The 17,669-nt window shown below is 38.4% G+C and overlaps 1 protein-coding gene across 2 annotated transcripts in view; it reads left to right on the top strand.

The window, feature by feature from the left end:
• GABRB1 (gamma-aminobutyric acid type A receptor subunit beta1) overlaps positions 1-17,669 on the top strand; it is a 270,612-nt gene that overhangs the window by 93,719 nt on the left and 159,224 nt on the right. For both annotated transcript variants that reach the window (XM_069457339.1, XM_069457340.1), the window contains exon 4: positions 7,508-7,728. In XM_069457339.1, coding sequence (XP_069313440.1) covers positions 7,508-7,728 — 221 coding nt within the window. The remainder of the gene's footprint in view (positions 1-7,507; positions 7,729-17,669) is intronic.

The raw sequence follows: 17,669 nt of genomic DNA, 5'->3' as shown, positions 1-17,669 counted from the left end.
CAAAGAAATTTCTAGAGTTTTCTTTTTCTTTTCTTTTTCTCATTATGTGGTATAAAGTTGCCAAAGTCCTTCTCTCCAGCAGTGTCTGCCAAGGCACTTTCTGTCTAGCCAGACCCCATCAAGGACCAATAACAGTTTGAACAGACTGGAGATGGCCAATATGGATATTTATGTAGCTCTTTGGTTCTGTAAACCTGAATTTAAGGTCTTACTTGATTATTTTTATACATTTGGACTTAGTTTAGTATTTAGAAAATGATGGTTCCAAAGAAACCATGGTTTTATTTTTACTTACTTTAGTAAGAGCATAGCATCATACAAAAGATGTTATAAAGCACCAATACTTGTGCTTACACATACACACACACATTTTGGTGTTTATTTTATATGCACCGTGGGTGTGCATAACAATCCAAGAAAGCCAGGCTATTTATGAAGCAAGCTAAGCTGAGAAAGAATATGAGAATCATATATGTGTATATATGTGCGTATATATATATATATATATATATATACAGAGAGAGAGATTTCAGCATTATTTTAGTTGTAAAAATACCTAAAATAATTTCAATGATCATTAATAGGATAATGATTAAATAATTAACAGTATATTTATACCATAGTATACTATGTAGCATCAAGTAGAATGAGTTATATTTTCACCCATTGATTTGGAGGGATTTCTGTGCTGTATATTTATGAAAAGAAAGATTTACAGAAGTGAATATAAAATACTATTTTTTAAAACAATGGCCAAAGCCCAGTCTATGTATATATGTTCCTATATAATTTTATGGGCATGAGAAAACATGTAAAAAGTTGCCTTTCAAATTATTAATTTGTCAGTGACAGAAAATAGAATGGAGGAGGAGAGGGGATAAGCAATAAGCAAATAAGTGAATAAATGCACAGCTGGACAAAAGGTAACAACTCGTGTAATAAAAAGTAGTGCATAGAGAATGATCTTATTTTTTAAAAAAGTAGAGAGAGAGAGAGGAGGGGTCAGAAGGCCACCAATATGTTAACGGTGATTGTCTCCAAGTAATAAATTGTTAAAAATACAAAATGCACACAGAAGAGAAAAGATGGTGCAAGAGCAAGAGGGTGAACATGGTAAAGCTGACCTGCAGACATTATGATTTCGCTGCCCATTCTAACCTGAGAGTTCCCCAGGACTCCCCAGAGGCCATTACCCATAATCTCTTTAGCATGATAATTTGATGGATAGTTTGATAAAAATCCATCTTCCTGTTAGAAAGTCTAAAATTAAGGTTTCTGAATGTGCCCAGTGGATTCCTTCCTGGGAAGGTAACTAAGCTCTAAGAGATATCAGAACTACTTGATTCTTGAGAGGGATATGGGATATTATGTAGCCCATATTAATCCCTCCTTTACTATCCTATGTATTTTAAGCTGAGAGTTGCTAAAACCTAATTCTCCTCCAACAAAACAGTACCAGACCTAGAATTCTTGCTATAGACTGCTCCCTTTTAAGGTCTGTACACATTGCAAGATCACAAATCACAAGAGAAAACTGGCTTTCCAGGCTAGAAAATGAGACATGAAATTTTTTATCTCTCTAAGTAGTGTGGGTTTTGATAGAATCTTAATTTAATTCTGGTTCTCATATCCTTTCTCAGCTTATCTCACTTCATAACTAGCTTGGCTGCCTTGGGTTGCCATGAATACCACATCCCAATCCCCATTCTGGTCATATATTCATAGTCCAACGCAGGGTGGTCAGTCCAAATCCCAACATTCTGAATATTCCATTAGATATTCTATGCATCTGATTTTATTTCTGCTCTTTTTTGATATTGAGAAAAATGGAAACACTAATTTTCTATGAATCTCTGAAATTAAGGAACTTAAAAAAAACCTAATGTGTCATAAGCCATCATGTGGTTTTATGTGTCAGTGAAGTTTATGAATCATTCTCTGGATGAATTAATCATCAATTTAATATTTGATTGTTTTGAATATTTACTAACTCTTAAACGAGCCTCAAAATTTTGCTGAGTAGAGATCCATTTTTAAAGCGTTAGTATAAATACCCTTATACTTCCAAGTGGATGAGGTAATTGCTGGAACTATCAATAAAATTTCATTTAATATAAATCAAAATTTATCTATTAATATTTCATATAAAGTTACTCTTAATTCAGTCCTAAAGAGCAAGTTTGTTTTAAACTCCATATCCTTTTATCATCTTATGCATTAGAAGGAATTATGGACCTATTTATCTTGAGTCGTTATAGAATAGAAATTCTGGATTATTAATTATTTTAGCTATTTGAAAGTCCTCATCTATGTTATCTAAGAATAACCAATTTTTTCAGAACATTGAAATGCAGTAAGATGACTCAGCACTAACGCACTCAGTGATGATATTAAGTGCCCCAAACACACAGCACTACTTAATTCACATTCAACTGATACATTTGATCATCTCCTATCCACTCACTGTGCACTCTGCTGGGTCCCAAATAAAAACCTTGGCCCATGGGGAGCTCAGAATCTGGTGGGACTGAGAAATCATTGCAAAACGATAGGATAAGCGCCACCATCAAAGCAGAGGTGTGTTGTGGGAGCTCAAAGGAGCGAGTGACTAATCCTGGAATCGCATCTCCCAGGGGTTCTATCCTCTTCTCACCTTGTGCTTCTCCAGGGTGAGCTGATTCGTTCCCACGACAGCAGCTGTCACTCATGACTCACGTGGCTGCGTTTCTCCGGAGCCCCGGCTTCCTGTGCTCTGACCCGGAACTACTTGCTCGGCACCTCTGCGTGCTTGCCCCATCCCACCTGAAACTCATTAGTCATCTTCAGCCCCCAAGCGTCAATTCTTCTTATTGCAATCCCTCTACCTATTCGGATCAGAAACCCAGCAGCCATCCTCGATGCCCCCTTCTCCCTAACCTCTCATACTAAAAGGTCACCAAACATCTCGCACGTTTTTCCTCTTCTCCATCCTCCCTTCAGTGTTGTGTCAAGTCAGCCTTGACTTATTTGTGCTTTAGCTTAATGCAAGAACTTATTAAACTGATACCCTCCTACTCAATAAGCTCGTCTACTTCCTTAGGCAGATTCCAGTGAAGAAAAGTGGAACCACTCTGAGTTCTCTGAGTGCTTGAAGGGAAGGGAACTTCACACAGGAAGATGGCTACAAGGCAATGGAATGTGATCAAGAGCCTTGGTTCTTTCATATATAATATATATATTTCTTGAGAATAGTCTGAAAAGGAAGGATTGCTTGTATGATCCTTGTGAGTGGATGCCATATTACTAGATGTTAAAGCAATATATTATCTCTCTGCTAACATAGTCTGAGACGTGCAGATCCCAGTTGATAAGGGACTCCCACTTTTCCAGCCCACTTTAGTCTTCTTAAAGCCAGTTCTGGTAAAATGCATACATCAGTATATTTGCCTACAACACGTAACTTTTTCCTATTCCAGTGCTAGTTAATTAACGGATTTTATCAAATGATTTCGTATGGTAACATAGCAAATTATAAACCGTCTTATGTTAGCATTCCGTAACACAGAGTTTTGAGGGATATGTTAAAAGCTCTGGGTAAAGATTTTGAGATACATATTTTTCATGATAAATAATGATAGAAATTTTGAACTATTTTACTGATAATAAAAAGAAGGATATTTTCATGTAAGGCAGGGTTTCTTAACCTTGGCACTGTTGACATTTTGAAGGACGTGATTCTTCGTTGTGGGCAGCTGTGCTGCGCATTGTGGTGGGTTGAGGAGCACCCCAGGCCTCTAACTGTAGCGCTGGTGGCACCTGGGCCGCTATTCCCAGTTGTGACAACCACAGCTGTCTTTGGACATGGTTAAATGTACCCTGGGAGGGGAAAATCACCCTGAGTTTAAAACTACAGATCTAAGAAGAATGTTACCTTTATTCTCCAAAAAAATGACTTTTATTTAATATAATTATTTTCTTGTACTGTACCTTTAATCATTTCTAGATGTAAAAAGCATGTTGTTTTGGAGTTTCATTGAGCACTACTGATTGGGTACGGCCTATCTTGCCTTTCCTCAATGAATCAAATTGTCCCATGCCTGAATTGGCCTGACTAATTTCATTAACAATCTCACACTCATTAATCCCATTAATTTACCTCAGTGTCAAAGAATCCCCTGTGGCCCATAGCTTCTAAATATATATATCCCACTTCCTCTCAAGGAGTAACATGCACACTTAGGAAAGCTGGTTGAACATTTGTAAGTACACCTGCAAGAAAAATGATTTTAATGCTCTTGGCCAAAGAGCATTAATTTTTTTTCTGAAAAATTTTCCATCCTCTCTGGAGTGCTTGCTCTTTGGACCGATGAAGAATTAGTGGGAAACTTATCATATGAGAGAACAAAATACAGCAATTTCAAGCCTTTCTTTTTCATCTAAAAATAGGATTCACGAAAATAAAGCCTTATGCTTTATTATATTCAGATGTCACTGTTAACGTTTAGATTAATGTATAGATAATGATAGTAATTTGTTTAAAATACAGTAAATAGTTTCTCTGTTATGTAAATCATAAATTCTGTCCTGGAGAATTTTCCTGTCTCACAATGTTGCTGTGAAACACAGTCCGATAATACATGTGAGAGGGTCGTGAGAACCACGGAGCGCGGAGCGTGCCACAGGAGGCAGGGATTATTGTCATGCGTGTGGTGTAATGTAGATAGTAGAAAAAAGAGAAATTGCTGAATTTTAGGTTTTTCCATGATGTTCATCATTATCACCATAATTATCATTATCTTCAAAAACATTTTATTAAGGTTATCAATTTCATATGTCCATATTTTCGTTTATCATAAAGTCAGGTCCTTGATTAGGCTACTAACCCTAGAAATGCATTAAAAGAAGAGGTTTGAAGGGTACTTGTCCCATATCACCCACTTCCAGATGAAACATACTAACATATATAAATTCTCATTGGATTGCTACTTATTGCAAATTAAGTTACTGCTTTAATTTAGAGCCATGATGTGATTTTTATTCAATGTTTATTAAACACAGAATGAGTTGTGCATAACAAAGATCTCCCCACATGGCATAGAGCTTTCTCTACAGGAAACAAAACAGTTTCCAAAGAGTGAAGGGGAAAAGTCTACACACACACACACACACACACACACCCCTAACCAGGAATCACTCGTTTACATTATTTTCTCCTTTCTACTTTCCATTGTTTACTTACTGCAAACTCACATTTTAAGTGTAGTATTTATTATTATAGTATTATTTTGCATTTTTTAATTGACAAATAAAAATTATATGTTTTTATAGTGTGCGACATGATGTTTTGAAATATGTGTACATTGTGGAATGGCTAAATCAAGGCATCTGAAGTGCAAGAGGTTATGTTAGTTGCTTATGGTTACACAGTTCTTCATGTGGTACAGATTAGAATCAAGCTATTTTGGAATCTAAGACCCATAATCTACCCAATTCATTTACCTCCAAAAAGTCATAATGTTAAGAACTTGAAGAGGATACAGATTAGAATGGTAGCAAATGAGAAGAGAATTGTGTAGAACCCTGTGTATTCTTTTTTTTTTTTTTTTTTTTATTTATGTGAGGGTATAGTAGAAGGGGGTTTTTAGACTGTTAAAAGGATGTTGTAATGATCAATAGTAAAGAGCAAATATCCTTGCCATTGAACAGAAAAGAGTGCCTTTGAATTACTGCAAGATGGTTACTGAGTAAACAGTATAAACATTCTTGAATATAACGGTTAAAAGACACTTCAAGTCATTATCCATAATGGGCAGTGCTTTCCTTTTAGGATTTTTCAGAAATGCATTTATTTATCTATTTATTTATTTTGCATTTATTTTCTTTTTTTAAATTTCAGAATATTATGGGGGTACAAACATTTTGGTTACATATATTGCTTTTGCATTGCCCAAGCCAGAATAACAAGTGTCCCCATCCCCCAGACAGTATGCTTTGCACCATTAGTTATGCATTTATATATCCGTTTGGAGGTCTGGCTGAAATGCACTTTGCCCGGATGTAAGGCATGAGTCACTGTTTCTCAGCCAGTGGTGCATATAACAGTGGCAGCACATGGACCTCGTGCAGGAGTTACACAGTCTTTTCTTTTTTTTTTTTTTTTTTTTTTTTTGAGACAGAGTCTCACTCTGTTGCCCAGGCTAGAGTGAGTGCCGTGGCGTCAGCCCAGCTCACAGCAACCTCAAACTCCTGGCCTTAAGCGATCCTACTGCCTCAGCCTCCCGAGTAGCTGGGACTACAGGCATGCACCACCATGCCCGGCTAATTTTTTGTATATATATATTTTAGTTGTCCATATAATTTCTTTCTATTTTTAGTAGAGATGGGGTCTCGCTCTTGCTCAGGCTGGTCTCGAACTCCTGAGCTCAAACGATCCGCCCACCTCGGCCTCCCAGAGAGCTAGGATTACAGGCGTGAGCCACCGCGCCCGGCCCACAGTCTTTTCTTAATAGTCGCTAAGGTATTCACAAAATCGCCACTGACATGCAATGTGCTTGAGAAGAAAAAGTGAACCTTCTGTGTTTATTACGTTGAGATTCACAGCTTAAAGACTTTGTGATTTTACTGCTTCCACTTTATCTTCCTTTAATGGACAATTTTACTTGGCATTAATAGCGTTCTTTAAAAACAGACAACTAAAGTGCTAAGATAATCATCACATCCCTCCCCTGTAGCTTGATCCATTTATATGGAGCCCAAACCTGTCTAACTGCCAGAGGAAACCCGTGTAGACCAAACGGGAAAAGAGTCCTCAGTAGCCTTTTGCAGAAGGTGAGCAAACAAACCCTCAGGTTTTTCCACCTCTCGACTCAAACCAATTCCTGAAACAAAGCAGGAATGAGAAATTGTTGAGTAATTCCACCACTGATGTAGTCTCCAGGCCAAATAAACATCTCCATCTACATGTGTTTTATAGTTACTTTTCAAGACCTATAGATAAGTTGTAATTCTCTAGAAAGATATAGATAGTGGCAATTGATAACCTTTGTCAGTCAAACAGAGCAATACTTACTCAAAAAGCATTTTAAATTTGAAAAACACCCTCTCTTTTTAAGTGCATCCAGTTTTAATTATTATTTAGGAAACATTCCTCTCCAAACTAGAACTATAAATATAATATCCAGAGGTGAATTTTTGTGAACATGGATCTGTTTGTGTAATTTCCTTTTATTACCTTCCCTATGATATCATTTTTTTAAACATCAAACCTTAAAATTCTATTACATGCATTTGTTCTATATTGATGGACATGTGTATGCACACATTCAAATATTGCTCGGGGACTTCTCACCTATTGGTTGCCCTATTATTGGAGGTGCAAATTTCAATACATTCAAATGTAATCTTGTAGAGAACATCAGGGCAGTAGGTCTCTGGGCATCCACAATACCACATGCTATCAGTTTCTTAACAATAAGCCTTAGATGATAATGATAGTAACATTCTTTTTTTGGCTTCCTTTATTTCACAGGATTATACACTCACCATGTATTTCCAGCAGTCTTGGAAAGACAAAAGGCTTTCTTATTCCGGAATCCCACTGAACCTTACCCTAGACAATAGGGTAGCTGACCAACTCTGGGTACCAGACACCTACTTTCTGAATGACAAGAAATCGTTTGTGCATGGAGTCACAGTGAAAAACCGAATGATCCGACTGCATCCTGACGGAACGGTTCTCTATGGACTCCGGTGAGTGGCTTTACGTTGCATGCTTTACTGCTGTTTTTGTTGTTGTTTTATTTTCTACTTTTGGAAGTGGGCAGAGGGGAGAGAAGCAAGTAGGAGAATATATAGATGTATCATACACTTATGGAGGTCTGTTATTAACCCTTATGTAGTTAAGGGCTTATTAGAAATTTTAGGCAATGTTTCAAAATTAGCTTTCAGTTTTATGAAGGAAATAACTGTGATCTGTTATTATAGGATATGTAGAATGGTGGTGCTTTAGCCTTTGGTGTTACCTTTTGAGAAACAAATGAAAGCTATATATCCACAAACTCATATAAGACCCAAATTTCCCCACCATTTTAGAGTGTTCGTAAGCCCCCTGATGTCTTTCTGTGTACCAGGAACACCAAGTTCAAACTCTGGTTCCAGGCCAAAATATTACAATGAATGTCTGTAATTCACCAATACTGCAAACCAATGTGCGAGTGAAAATAGATCTGTGATAAAACTTCTACTCTTAACCTAGAGGTTGGTTATTTCATTGTAGCTTTGGTCTTCATTTGCACAGCAACATAGCATCAGTTGATCTTGGCAAAATGATCTTTGGAACTTTTCCATTCTTTCAGTACCCCAAGAGCTTGTAACTGCAGTTAATTTCTGAACCAAATGTCTCTCAGAAAAATGGTAAAATAAACTAGCAGTTCCCTTGAGTCTATTAATAATTATTACAGGCAAAATCTACTAATCCAAGATCAGAGGTTGATCATTAGTGATGAGTCATGCACTGGAAATCATAATTTTCCTGTTACCTGTGTAACCTCTGTGGAGATATGCCCAATGTATAAAGGGATGAATGATTGTCTGAAGCATTCCACGAGAATATCCCATGACCTGACTTAACAGGCTAATCAACCACTACATGTGTAAATATATGCATTAGTCAAGAATGTATAAAAAGTTGTTTTTTGCAACTAAGAATGTGGTTTGCATTGTCAGTTTACAGGGTCCCACTTCAGTCATTTCCCAAATTATTGGCAGTCTCTACCAATGAGAATGATACAGAGCAAGAAAAATACTTTGAGAACCATGACATTAAACATATGTCATTTTATAGCTGGGTAAACTAAGTCACAAAGGAGGGAAGCGCTTTATCTAAGGGCATGAAAAGGTAATGGCAAGATTGGGACTAAAATCCTTGTATCCTGATTCCCATGCTTATGCTTTTTTCACTCCACCGCATTTCAAATGCACTTAGAGGTCAACACCTTCTTCCAAGTTGTACAATGTTGCTTTCTTCTCTTTTGAGCCAACTCAGATCCTTGCAGCTTGTAGCCTACAAGCAAGCAATGACCTTCCAAAGAGAAACACAAGCCATTCATTTGTCATCTGGGCTCTCTAATCTCTGTGACACCAGTCTTCTCCAGAAGATCCTCACACCAGTCAGATATTTACCCTTCCTCCTTCCTTGTCTTCTCCACTTTCTCTTCCCTCTCAGGCTTGGTTTTCTTTGCCTTAGAGCTTATAGTAATAAACATCCTGGAAAGACCATAAGGTAGAGCAGAGAAAGGATGAGATCTGGAGTCAGAGGACCAAAGTTGGGCTTGAACTCCACAGTTTTCTGATTGCTTGACCTCGAAAGAATTATGTAAATTTGTGAGTTTTAGTGTTAATCATCTTCAGTAAGGTGCTAATAGCCCTTAACTCATCATTGGGAAGATCTTAGAGTAAGTCTTGAATTATATTTTTCTATAATAATTGTGCCTTATACAGCCTTATTAGGTACTGGAAAATCTGTATAATGGGAGTGATTTTCTAACTCCCAGGGATATCAATGATTAGAGCAGAGATAAAGCTATCCAATTAAGAATACTCATTGAGTGTCTAGAATGTGTCGTACACTCACTATTCTGGCCCTGAGAATAATTTTCCTGAAGCTTGGTGGACATTTGCCACTGTGCCAGAGTGGAAGCATCTGGAACTGTGAGTCAGGAGCTCTGTGGCCTTGCTACTGTGTGCCCTTCGTTAAGTCATGTGGTCTTGCTGAGCTTCTGTCCCCCATCCTTAAAGGAAAGGGATTGAACAAAATTATCCTTAAGTTCCCTTGTAAACCTAAATGCCATTGCTTCCGTGATCCTGTGTATTAAGGTGTGTCCATTTTAATTCTTCTGGTGTAACATTTCCTAGTCTTAGAAATGACAGCCTGGGCCGGGCGCGGTGGCTCACGCCTGTCATCCTAGCACTCTGGGAGGCCGAGGTGGGCGGATCGCTTGAGGTCAGGAGTTCAAGTCCAGCCTGAGCAAGAGCGAGACCCCGTCTCTACTAAAAATAGAAAGACATGATTTAGACAGCTAAAAAATCTCTATAGAAAAAAGTAATCGGGCATGGTGACGCATGCCTGTGGTCCCAGCTACTTGGGAGGCTTGAGCCCAGGAGTCTGAGGTTGCTGTGAGCTAGGCTGATGCCACGGCACTGTAGCCCAGCAACAGAGCGAGACTCTGTCTCAAAAAAAGGAAAAAAAAGAAAGAAAGAAAGAAAGAAATGACAGCCTGTACTTTTTTTTTTCTTTGTAAGAGCCTTTTTGAGAATAACTGCCATTTTTCACTTTCTAACCACACATATCTGGAAAATCCTCATCACATAACATATGTATTGGCCTATTTATAGCTGTACTTATTTTAGAAATGAGTAATTAAAAGAATGAAACTCCTTGCCGTGTTCCTTTCGTAAGTCCAGCTAATAGTCGTTGTGAATGAGACCAGGCATTCATGCATAGGTTTTAGCAACAGTGGGATCAGTGAGATTTTATGAATGCATCGAAAAGCCCCTTTGGCCAGGAATTCCATAATCCTAAGAGTGCATCATTGAACTAAAACAAAACTTTGCTATATTCAAACTCAATATGGGGTGCTGTAACTTAATTTATATGAAGGTGTAAGAATAGAGTGAGTTATTTTCTATTTTTGTGAACTATGTCAAATCATACTTTCCAGCAGAGGGACGGCACTCAGTCCTGTAGACGCTCTAAAATAACAGAATGGTCTCTGACGGGGACCGGTACTTCTGGACGAACCAGGTTACTATGACAGATAATCCAACACACAGGAGAGATATCCTTCCTTATGGGTCCTCCCTCCTGTGACAAAATGCATTACACTGAGGAGTCACCCAGCCACCACTACGACTTCCTCTTTCATTTAGCTAGCGTCTAAATAAAGGATGTCCGGGATGTGCAGTAAGTTGTGTTAGGAGCCCGAGACTTTATTCCACGTCCCAGGAGCTCTCCACCCTGGTCCTCCCAAAGCACATTATGTCATTTTTCTTTCTTACCCAAAACTGGACACTGTCAACGTCAGCTCCCTCAAGGTCACACATCAGATCCTTAAAATTCTTCTGTCTTTCCTCCCTTCCTGCCATTTTACTCTGAGGAAGATGTTGCTCTTCTTTCTAAGGCTAATCTCTCCATGTATCTATTTCATCTTATTGCTGCACCCTCTTTTCAGACTTGGCTCCCCTCTTTTACTTTAAACCTTCAGCGTTCCTCCTCTGTGGACTTCCTCCCTTTAGTTTTCTCTTCAGGTCCCAGTTTTCTCACAGCTTTGGTTTCCTCCGACCACCCGTTTACTCCTTAGTCTGCAGCACCAAGACCCCCATCCGTGCTGTTTCCTAAAAACAGCTCTGTTAAAAATTACCAAAACCGTCCTCGGTTCTCAATCTACACTCCTGACTTCTTTGAATGATGTAAGAGTCACAACTGACCGGACTTCAGGGTTTCCAAGACCCAGCACTACTTTTTCATTGTTCTTGTTCTTCTGTCTTTTTGTTATTCCATCACTGGCTCATATTTTGCCTCTAACTGTGAACTATAGGGATTCCTCCAGCTTTGACCAGCTCATTGAATTTAACAGCTTTAAGTATCTAAAATACCAAACCGGCGAGTTTCACAAGAAGAGTTCTAATTGCATACTGAGCATCTGTATCTGAATTCCCCACCAGCTGCTCCTAAAATGACCCCTATTTCATATCATTTGATTTCCCCCACACTGGGTCCTCCCCCTTTGCCAGGTGCTAATGAAATCATCATCACCGCAGTTAATAGGACATAAACTTGGAGGCATTTTGGGATCCACATCTCCTTTGTCCCTGAGAGCTGGTCTGTTGCCTCTATTCCACTCTATCTCAGCCGTCTTCTCCATTTCCAAGCCACTTTTACCACCTAGATTGACGTCCTCACTATCTGTTACTTCCTGGCCATTTTCCTATCTTAATTTTCCTCCTTCTTGTCACTGCCATTTTATTCATCCCGCCGAGCATGACAGACCATATCATCTCACTCCCACACCAAAATGAAAGAAGCAAAGCAAATGTCTCCACAGCACCCCCGGCAAATTAAGTTTTTATTCCTCTTTCTGGAATCTAAGATTCTCTACTTATTTCTCTAAATGTATCTAAGGCATTTTGAACACAAGCATGTTTCAAACATTGCATGGGATACACAGTTGACTCTTGAACAACATAGGTTTGAATTGCACTTATATGTGGAGGTTTTTCAATAAAGGTACCTGCCTCTCCCATCTCCCCTTCTTCCTCCTCCACTTTTTCTGCCTCTGCCACCCAGAGGCAGCAAGACCCTCCTCTTCCTCCTCCTCCTCAGCCTATTCAACTTGCAGACAATAAGGATGAAGACCTGTGTGGTGATTCAGTTCCACTTAATGAACAGTACATATATTTTCTCTTATGATTTTCATAACATTTTCTTTTCTATAGTTTACTTTACTGTAAAAATATAGTATATGATAAATATACAGAATATATGTCAATCAGTGGTTTGGCTTCAGTGGTTTGGTAATCAGTAAGGCTTCTGATCAACAGTAGCCTATTAGTAGTTAAGTTTTGAGGGAATCAAAATTTATACATGGATTTGTAACAGCATGGGGGATTGGAGTCCCAATCTCTGCATTGTTCAAGGGTCAACGCTACTTATATGAAAAAATATTTTTGTTTCTTTGAAATTCAAATTTAGCAGGGCAACCTGAATTTGGGGGGCCAACCCTAGAGCTCTACTGAAATGCCCTCCCTTCTCTGCCTCTAACACTCTCCCCTAACCTACCACTTCCTCCCACCTTACTCCTTTTTCTTAAAAGCCTCTCTCATACCCACTTTCTCTGTGAAGACTTTCTCAGTCTTCCTAACCAGATGACATCTCTCTCTCATTTGATACCTCACTGCACTTAGTCTCATACAGACCCATGAGATTTGCAAATCTCTTCGTGTTTTATCTCCCTGTAGTTATTTTCCCATGATGTAAATAAGATTGTATATTGGTTGACAGTGTGAATTATATTTCCTTGGCCTTTGTATCCCTGCTTTCAAACCAAAAAGATGCCCAATAATTGCATTTAAAAATGAGATTAAAATTTATAGGATGCCGTCACCTGACTCACAATAGCCGTCAGCTGCCACATTTCCTATATCTAAATGGTGGCTTTTAACCAAAGAGCAGTTATTACTATTAATGACCAGATGTATTTTGCCTCTTGTGCAAACACGATCCAGCTGGTCGCACACACTCATTTTCTCCGAGGCCTGGCCATGTGGTTGCTGAAAGAACGTGTTTATCTTTCCCTGAAAATGGCAGGCATAAGGCAGTTTAATTCTGGGAAGACATTTAGTGGAGTATTTAGCTTCCTGAAAACTGCCCTTTTCCCTTTTGCCTTCCCCTCTTAACCTCTGCCATTGCTTTCCTTTCAAAGTTGCACAATGCTCCTTCCTTCATCTCCTACCAGAGGACCCCCACCAGCCAGGGTCAGGTGGTTTTGGGGGGCTATGTGAAAATGGGTAGCAGAATGAGGAGTGCTGTGGTTTGAATGTTCCACAGTGTTCTCCCCTCCAAATGTTCTCCCCTCCAAAACTCATGTTAAAATTTAATTGCCATCGTGATAGTTTTGGGAGGCGAGGGCTTTAAGAGGTGATTAGGTCATAGCGGCTCCACCCTCATGAGCTGGCAAATGCCATTATTGTGGGAGCAGGTTTGCCCCTCTTACCTGTGTGTTTTCTCTCTCTCTCTGCTCTTCTGCCACGTTATGATGTAGCAAGAAGCCCTCACCACATGCCTGCTCCTTGCTCTTGGACTTCCCAGCCTCCAGAGCCTTGAGCCCATACACTTCTGTTTGTTATGAATTACCCAGTCTGTGGTATTCTGTTATAGCAGCACAAAACAGACTAAGGAGGTGAAAAGCCTTTCAGCCCAACATTAGCTCACATTTCTTTTTTTCTTAGTTAATCTAGTCAAAGGTTTGTCAACTTTGTTTACATTTTCAACAAAAAAACAACTTTTTGTTTTGTTGATATTCTGTATTTTATTTTAGTCTCAGTTTCATTTATTTCTGCTCCGATCTTTATTATTTCTTTCCTTCTATTAATTTGGGGTTTTGTTTGCTCTTATTTTTCTAGTGCCTTGAGGTGTCTTGTTTGGTTGTTTACCTGAAGTATTTCTACTTTGTTGATATTGCCATTTATTGCTATAAACTTCCCTCCCAGTTCTGCTTTTACTATATCCCATAGATTTTGGTATGCTGTATTCCCATTTTAATTTGTTTCAAGAGATATTTTTTAAGCTTTCTTCTTAATTTCTTTGTTGACCCGTTGGCTGTTCAGGAGCATGTTGTTTAGTTTCTCTGGCTGAGTTGCACAGCAGTTTCCAGAGCGGTGGATAGTAGCCCCACTTCCCCCCAACCCCTTGTCTCTGGCTGTCCTAAAGGACATTTCTCCCTTCACTCTCTTGCACTGTTTCCCACGGGTTAAGGCAGGGTCAGGTCTCCTGCCAGCAAACCCAAGATGCTGGGGAAGAGCTGTTTGTCCACCTTGATCTCCCTTTTTCATTGTAGAAACAATGAGTTGGGGGAAATTTTTCTGCATGCTTGATGCAAGGCAGAATAGGGGGAGGGGCACTGCAGATGTGGAAGTCCAATTCTCTTACCATCTGTGCAGAGTTTTTTTACTTCTCTGTGGCCCTAAGAACTGTCTCATTTTCATATTTGAATTCTGAGATATTTTTGGCAATAATCTCAGTGCTCTATATTTGTTTTTGTTTTTCTGTGGGGAGCAGTGAAGCCAGCTTGCTTCTACGTCACCATTTTAGAACCAGAAATCCATTTCTTTTTTATTTATTAACTATATTATTCTTTAAAAAAAAAAAAACTTTAACTCATCAACTATTCAGTTATCCTAGCGTGTGCAGTGAAAGGAGGATACATGCTTGATTACTTCCCTTTAGCAGTTTTCAAAATAACAAGTTGTTTCCCTAGAATCCCTCAAATATGATCCCTGAGATTTGGCATTTTGTTGTTTGTTTGCATATTTATTTATCATTATGAAGTCACAAATTGTAATAGGTACGTCTGTTTCAATCCCATGCAGCTATTGTTATTTTTGATTCTCACTTTGTCTTACCTTTTGCCAGTGGCAACCCTTTTGAGTTGGCTCCTGAATTCTTTTGACCTTAGCAACTTGTAGCTTTCTTTTTCTGATACATTAAATTGTACACTTCCTGTCACAGAAATGAAGAAAAGATATCGTAAGTTTATACTGATATTTCTGATTCACATTTAGGTTTAGAAAGCTTTTACTCACTTCTTTGATTTTATATTTTGTTTCTTTCCTCTTCCATTGAAAATATTGGTTCATAACAATCTTAGCATAATTATTTATTTACTTTATCCTGTCAAATAACATTTATAAGCATCTGTGTGTGCATCTATACAGTCCTTGGGATACGTCCCATCAGAGGAATAAAGATGAGTTACTATGTTTTAAGTTACATTTTAAGTTTCGGTGTAGGAAAAATATATTTACTATATGGTAAAGCTACAACTTTGCTTTATTTTGCTTTCAGTTTGGATTTTTAGAATTTGATTTAAATTTGTTCCACAATTATGCAAAATATTATTACATATTATATATTACAAACATTATTACATGATAGTAATTATATTAATACTTGGTTCTAAAGTCATACTATATTCTGACCCCTCCCATTCTCTTTTTGCCCTATTGATAAACATTTACATTAGTTTTGGGTTTTTCCTTCTCTTTTAACATATATGTATGTATATTCATACCCCTTCCTTTATTTAGAAAGTAGCATATTATGCCAACTACTCTGTACCTCATGAAGTGATTTTGCAAAGCCACCATAAACGTTGAAAGCAGGGCTTAACCCAAGTCTTCTCACTTCAAAGTCTACACTCTTAGTCTCTGCCTAAGATACCTTACTATCCTTGCCGATCATTTCCAGAAAGACAGTTGTCTATGATGATGATTTCATTGCTCACCATTATAGAAATGAAAATAACTGGAGAAGGTACACAGCGTGAATGGGAATAGCTCTGCCAAGCGTGTGAGATTTTTAAAATGCACAAAACTTTGTCAGATTCTCTACCTCATACTAATAATTCCAAATTCCAAAGAGAAGCTTCTCAGCTTTAGGTTTTAGAAATGAGTGTAATATTAACCAGAAACCTGTGGTCTGGTGTAGATTTTGAGAGCTCTTCCACTGCATTTGCTTACCTACCTCTACTCTGGATCAATTTTTTTTATATTCTTGACATTGCCTGACCGTGAGTCGTAGGAGAGAATAAGCTGAATGGCTATGCTTACCGAATATAAAACAAGGAGAGAATTTCCCACTATTCCTTGGAGGATCATCTCATCTTACTTTGGTCTTCATGACAAAGCAAAGTAAAAAGTATAGCCAATTAGCTTGATAATACAGATTTAAAATGCAAACACACACACACACACACACACACACACACACTATTGATTTTTAAAGCATGTTGAGGGTCCTAAATGTTTCATATATGCTCTCTATATTGACTGTACACCCCGAAAAAACGTTTCTCCCTCCTCCACACCTTCCCTGTATAGAGGCAGTTGTGATTACGTTCAAGAGTCTTGGGAAGCTCCCACAGCACTCACTGTGAGATACGCTGGGCAACAATATTGCGGAGTTGATTGTAGAGAATAAGTGTGCAGGAGGGGGACTGGCTGATATGGACAAAGGCATCTTGTTAAGAGAAAGAAACCTGTTACCTCAAATGAAAGAGACAAAAAACAAAGCCATGCATAAAGAATGGGTAACTCAGTTCATTAGCAAGAATGCCTGGAGACTTTCTTTGCAATTCCCACCAACGTGCGTGGTGTTGCCAGTCCCCTCACGATTTCCTCGACTTATATTTTAGAGTTTCATCAATGTAATACAGAGAAAGCTCTTTAAAATGTTCTCCAGTAAAAGGGCAGCTAATTTTGCCTCTCAAAGTTTTTAATTTTATTTTTAATGATCTTTATTCATCTATTTATATGGAAAACTTTATGATTAAATGATGTTGGTTAGGGTTTTCCTTTTTGGCAATTTCCTTAAGTAGGCAAGAAGGTATCAGATCTACTGCAAATGTAGAAGTGTAGCCCTTGACTAGGAACATGGACGATTCATTCACCCTAGTAGCAGAAAAGGCAAAATCTACAGGTACAAACCCGAATAGATAGGTCCATGTGGTAGTAACATTAAATCATCAATATGACTTCTTAACATCTATTTGCTTCCTTCTAAAATGAAGAAACTGAGGCATCAACAAGTTGAAAGAATTTGAAACTGTGAGCAATTCAACTTCATGGCCTAAATATCCAGTGAGTATTTTATAATAATAGAAATGCAGGTTCAGCATGAGATCAGTTCTCACCTAGACTGTTTTCTCAGTCCTGGGTAGCACATCCTGAGAACAATGCTGAGAATCCAGAGGGCATTGAAAGGAACACAATTGAGTGGCAAAGGACTTGGAACTCTGTCCCTATGCAGCAGAGAAAACGAAGTGCCAGGGATTACTGTTCTTAGACCTTTTTATCTTTAAAGCCACAGGTGAGATGTCAGTATAGTTGTATGTGCTTAAAAATGTAAGAACAAAAAG

Source organism: Eulemur rufifrons, chromosome 24, assembly GCF_041146395.1.
Source record: "Eulemur rufifrons isolate Redbay chromosome 24, OSU_ERuf_1, whole genome shotgun sequence".
In the NCBI taxonomy this organism is placed as follows: Eukaryota; Metazoa; Chordata; class Mammalia; order Primates; family Lemuridae; genus Eulemur; species Eulemur rufifrons.
Note: the sequence above shows the minus strand (reverse complement) of the source record. Positions and strands in the feature narration are given on the sequence as shown.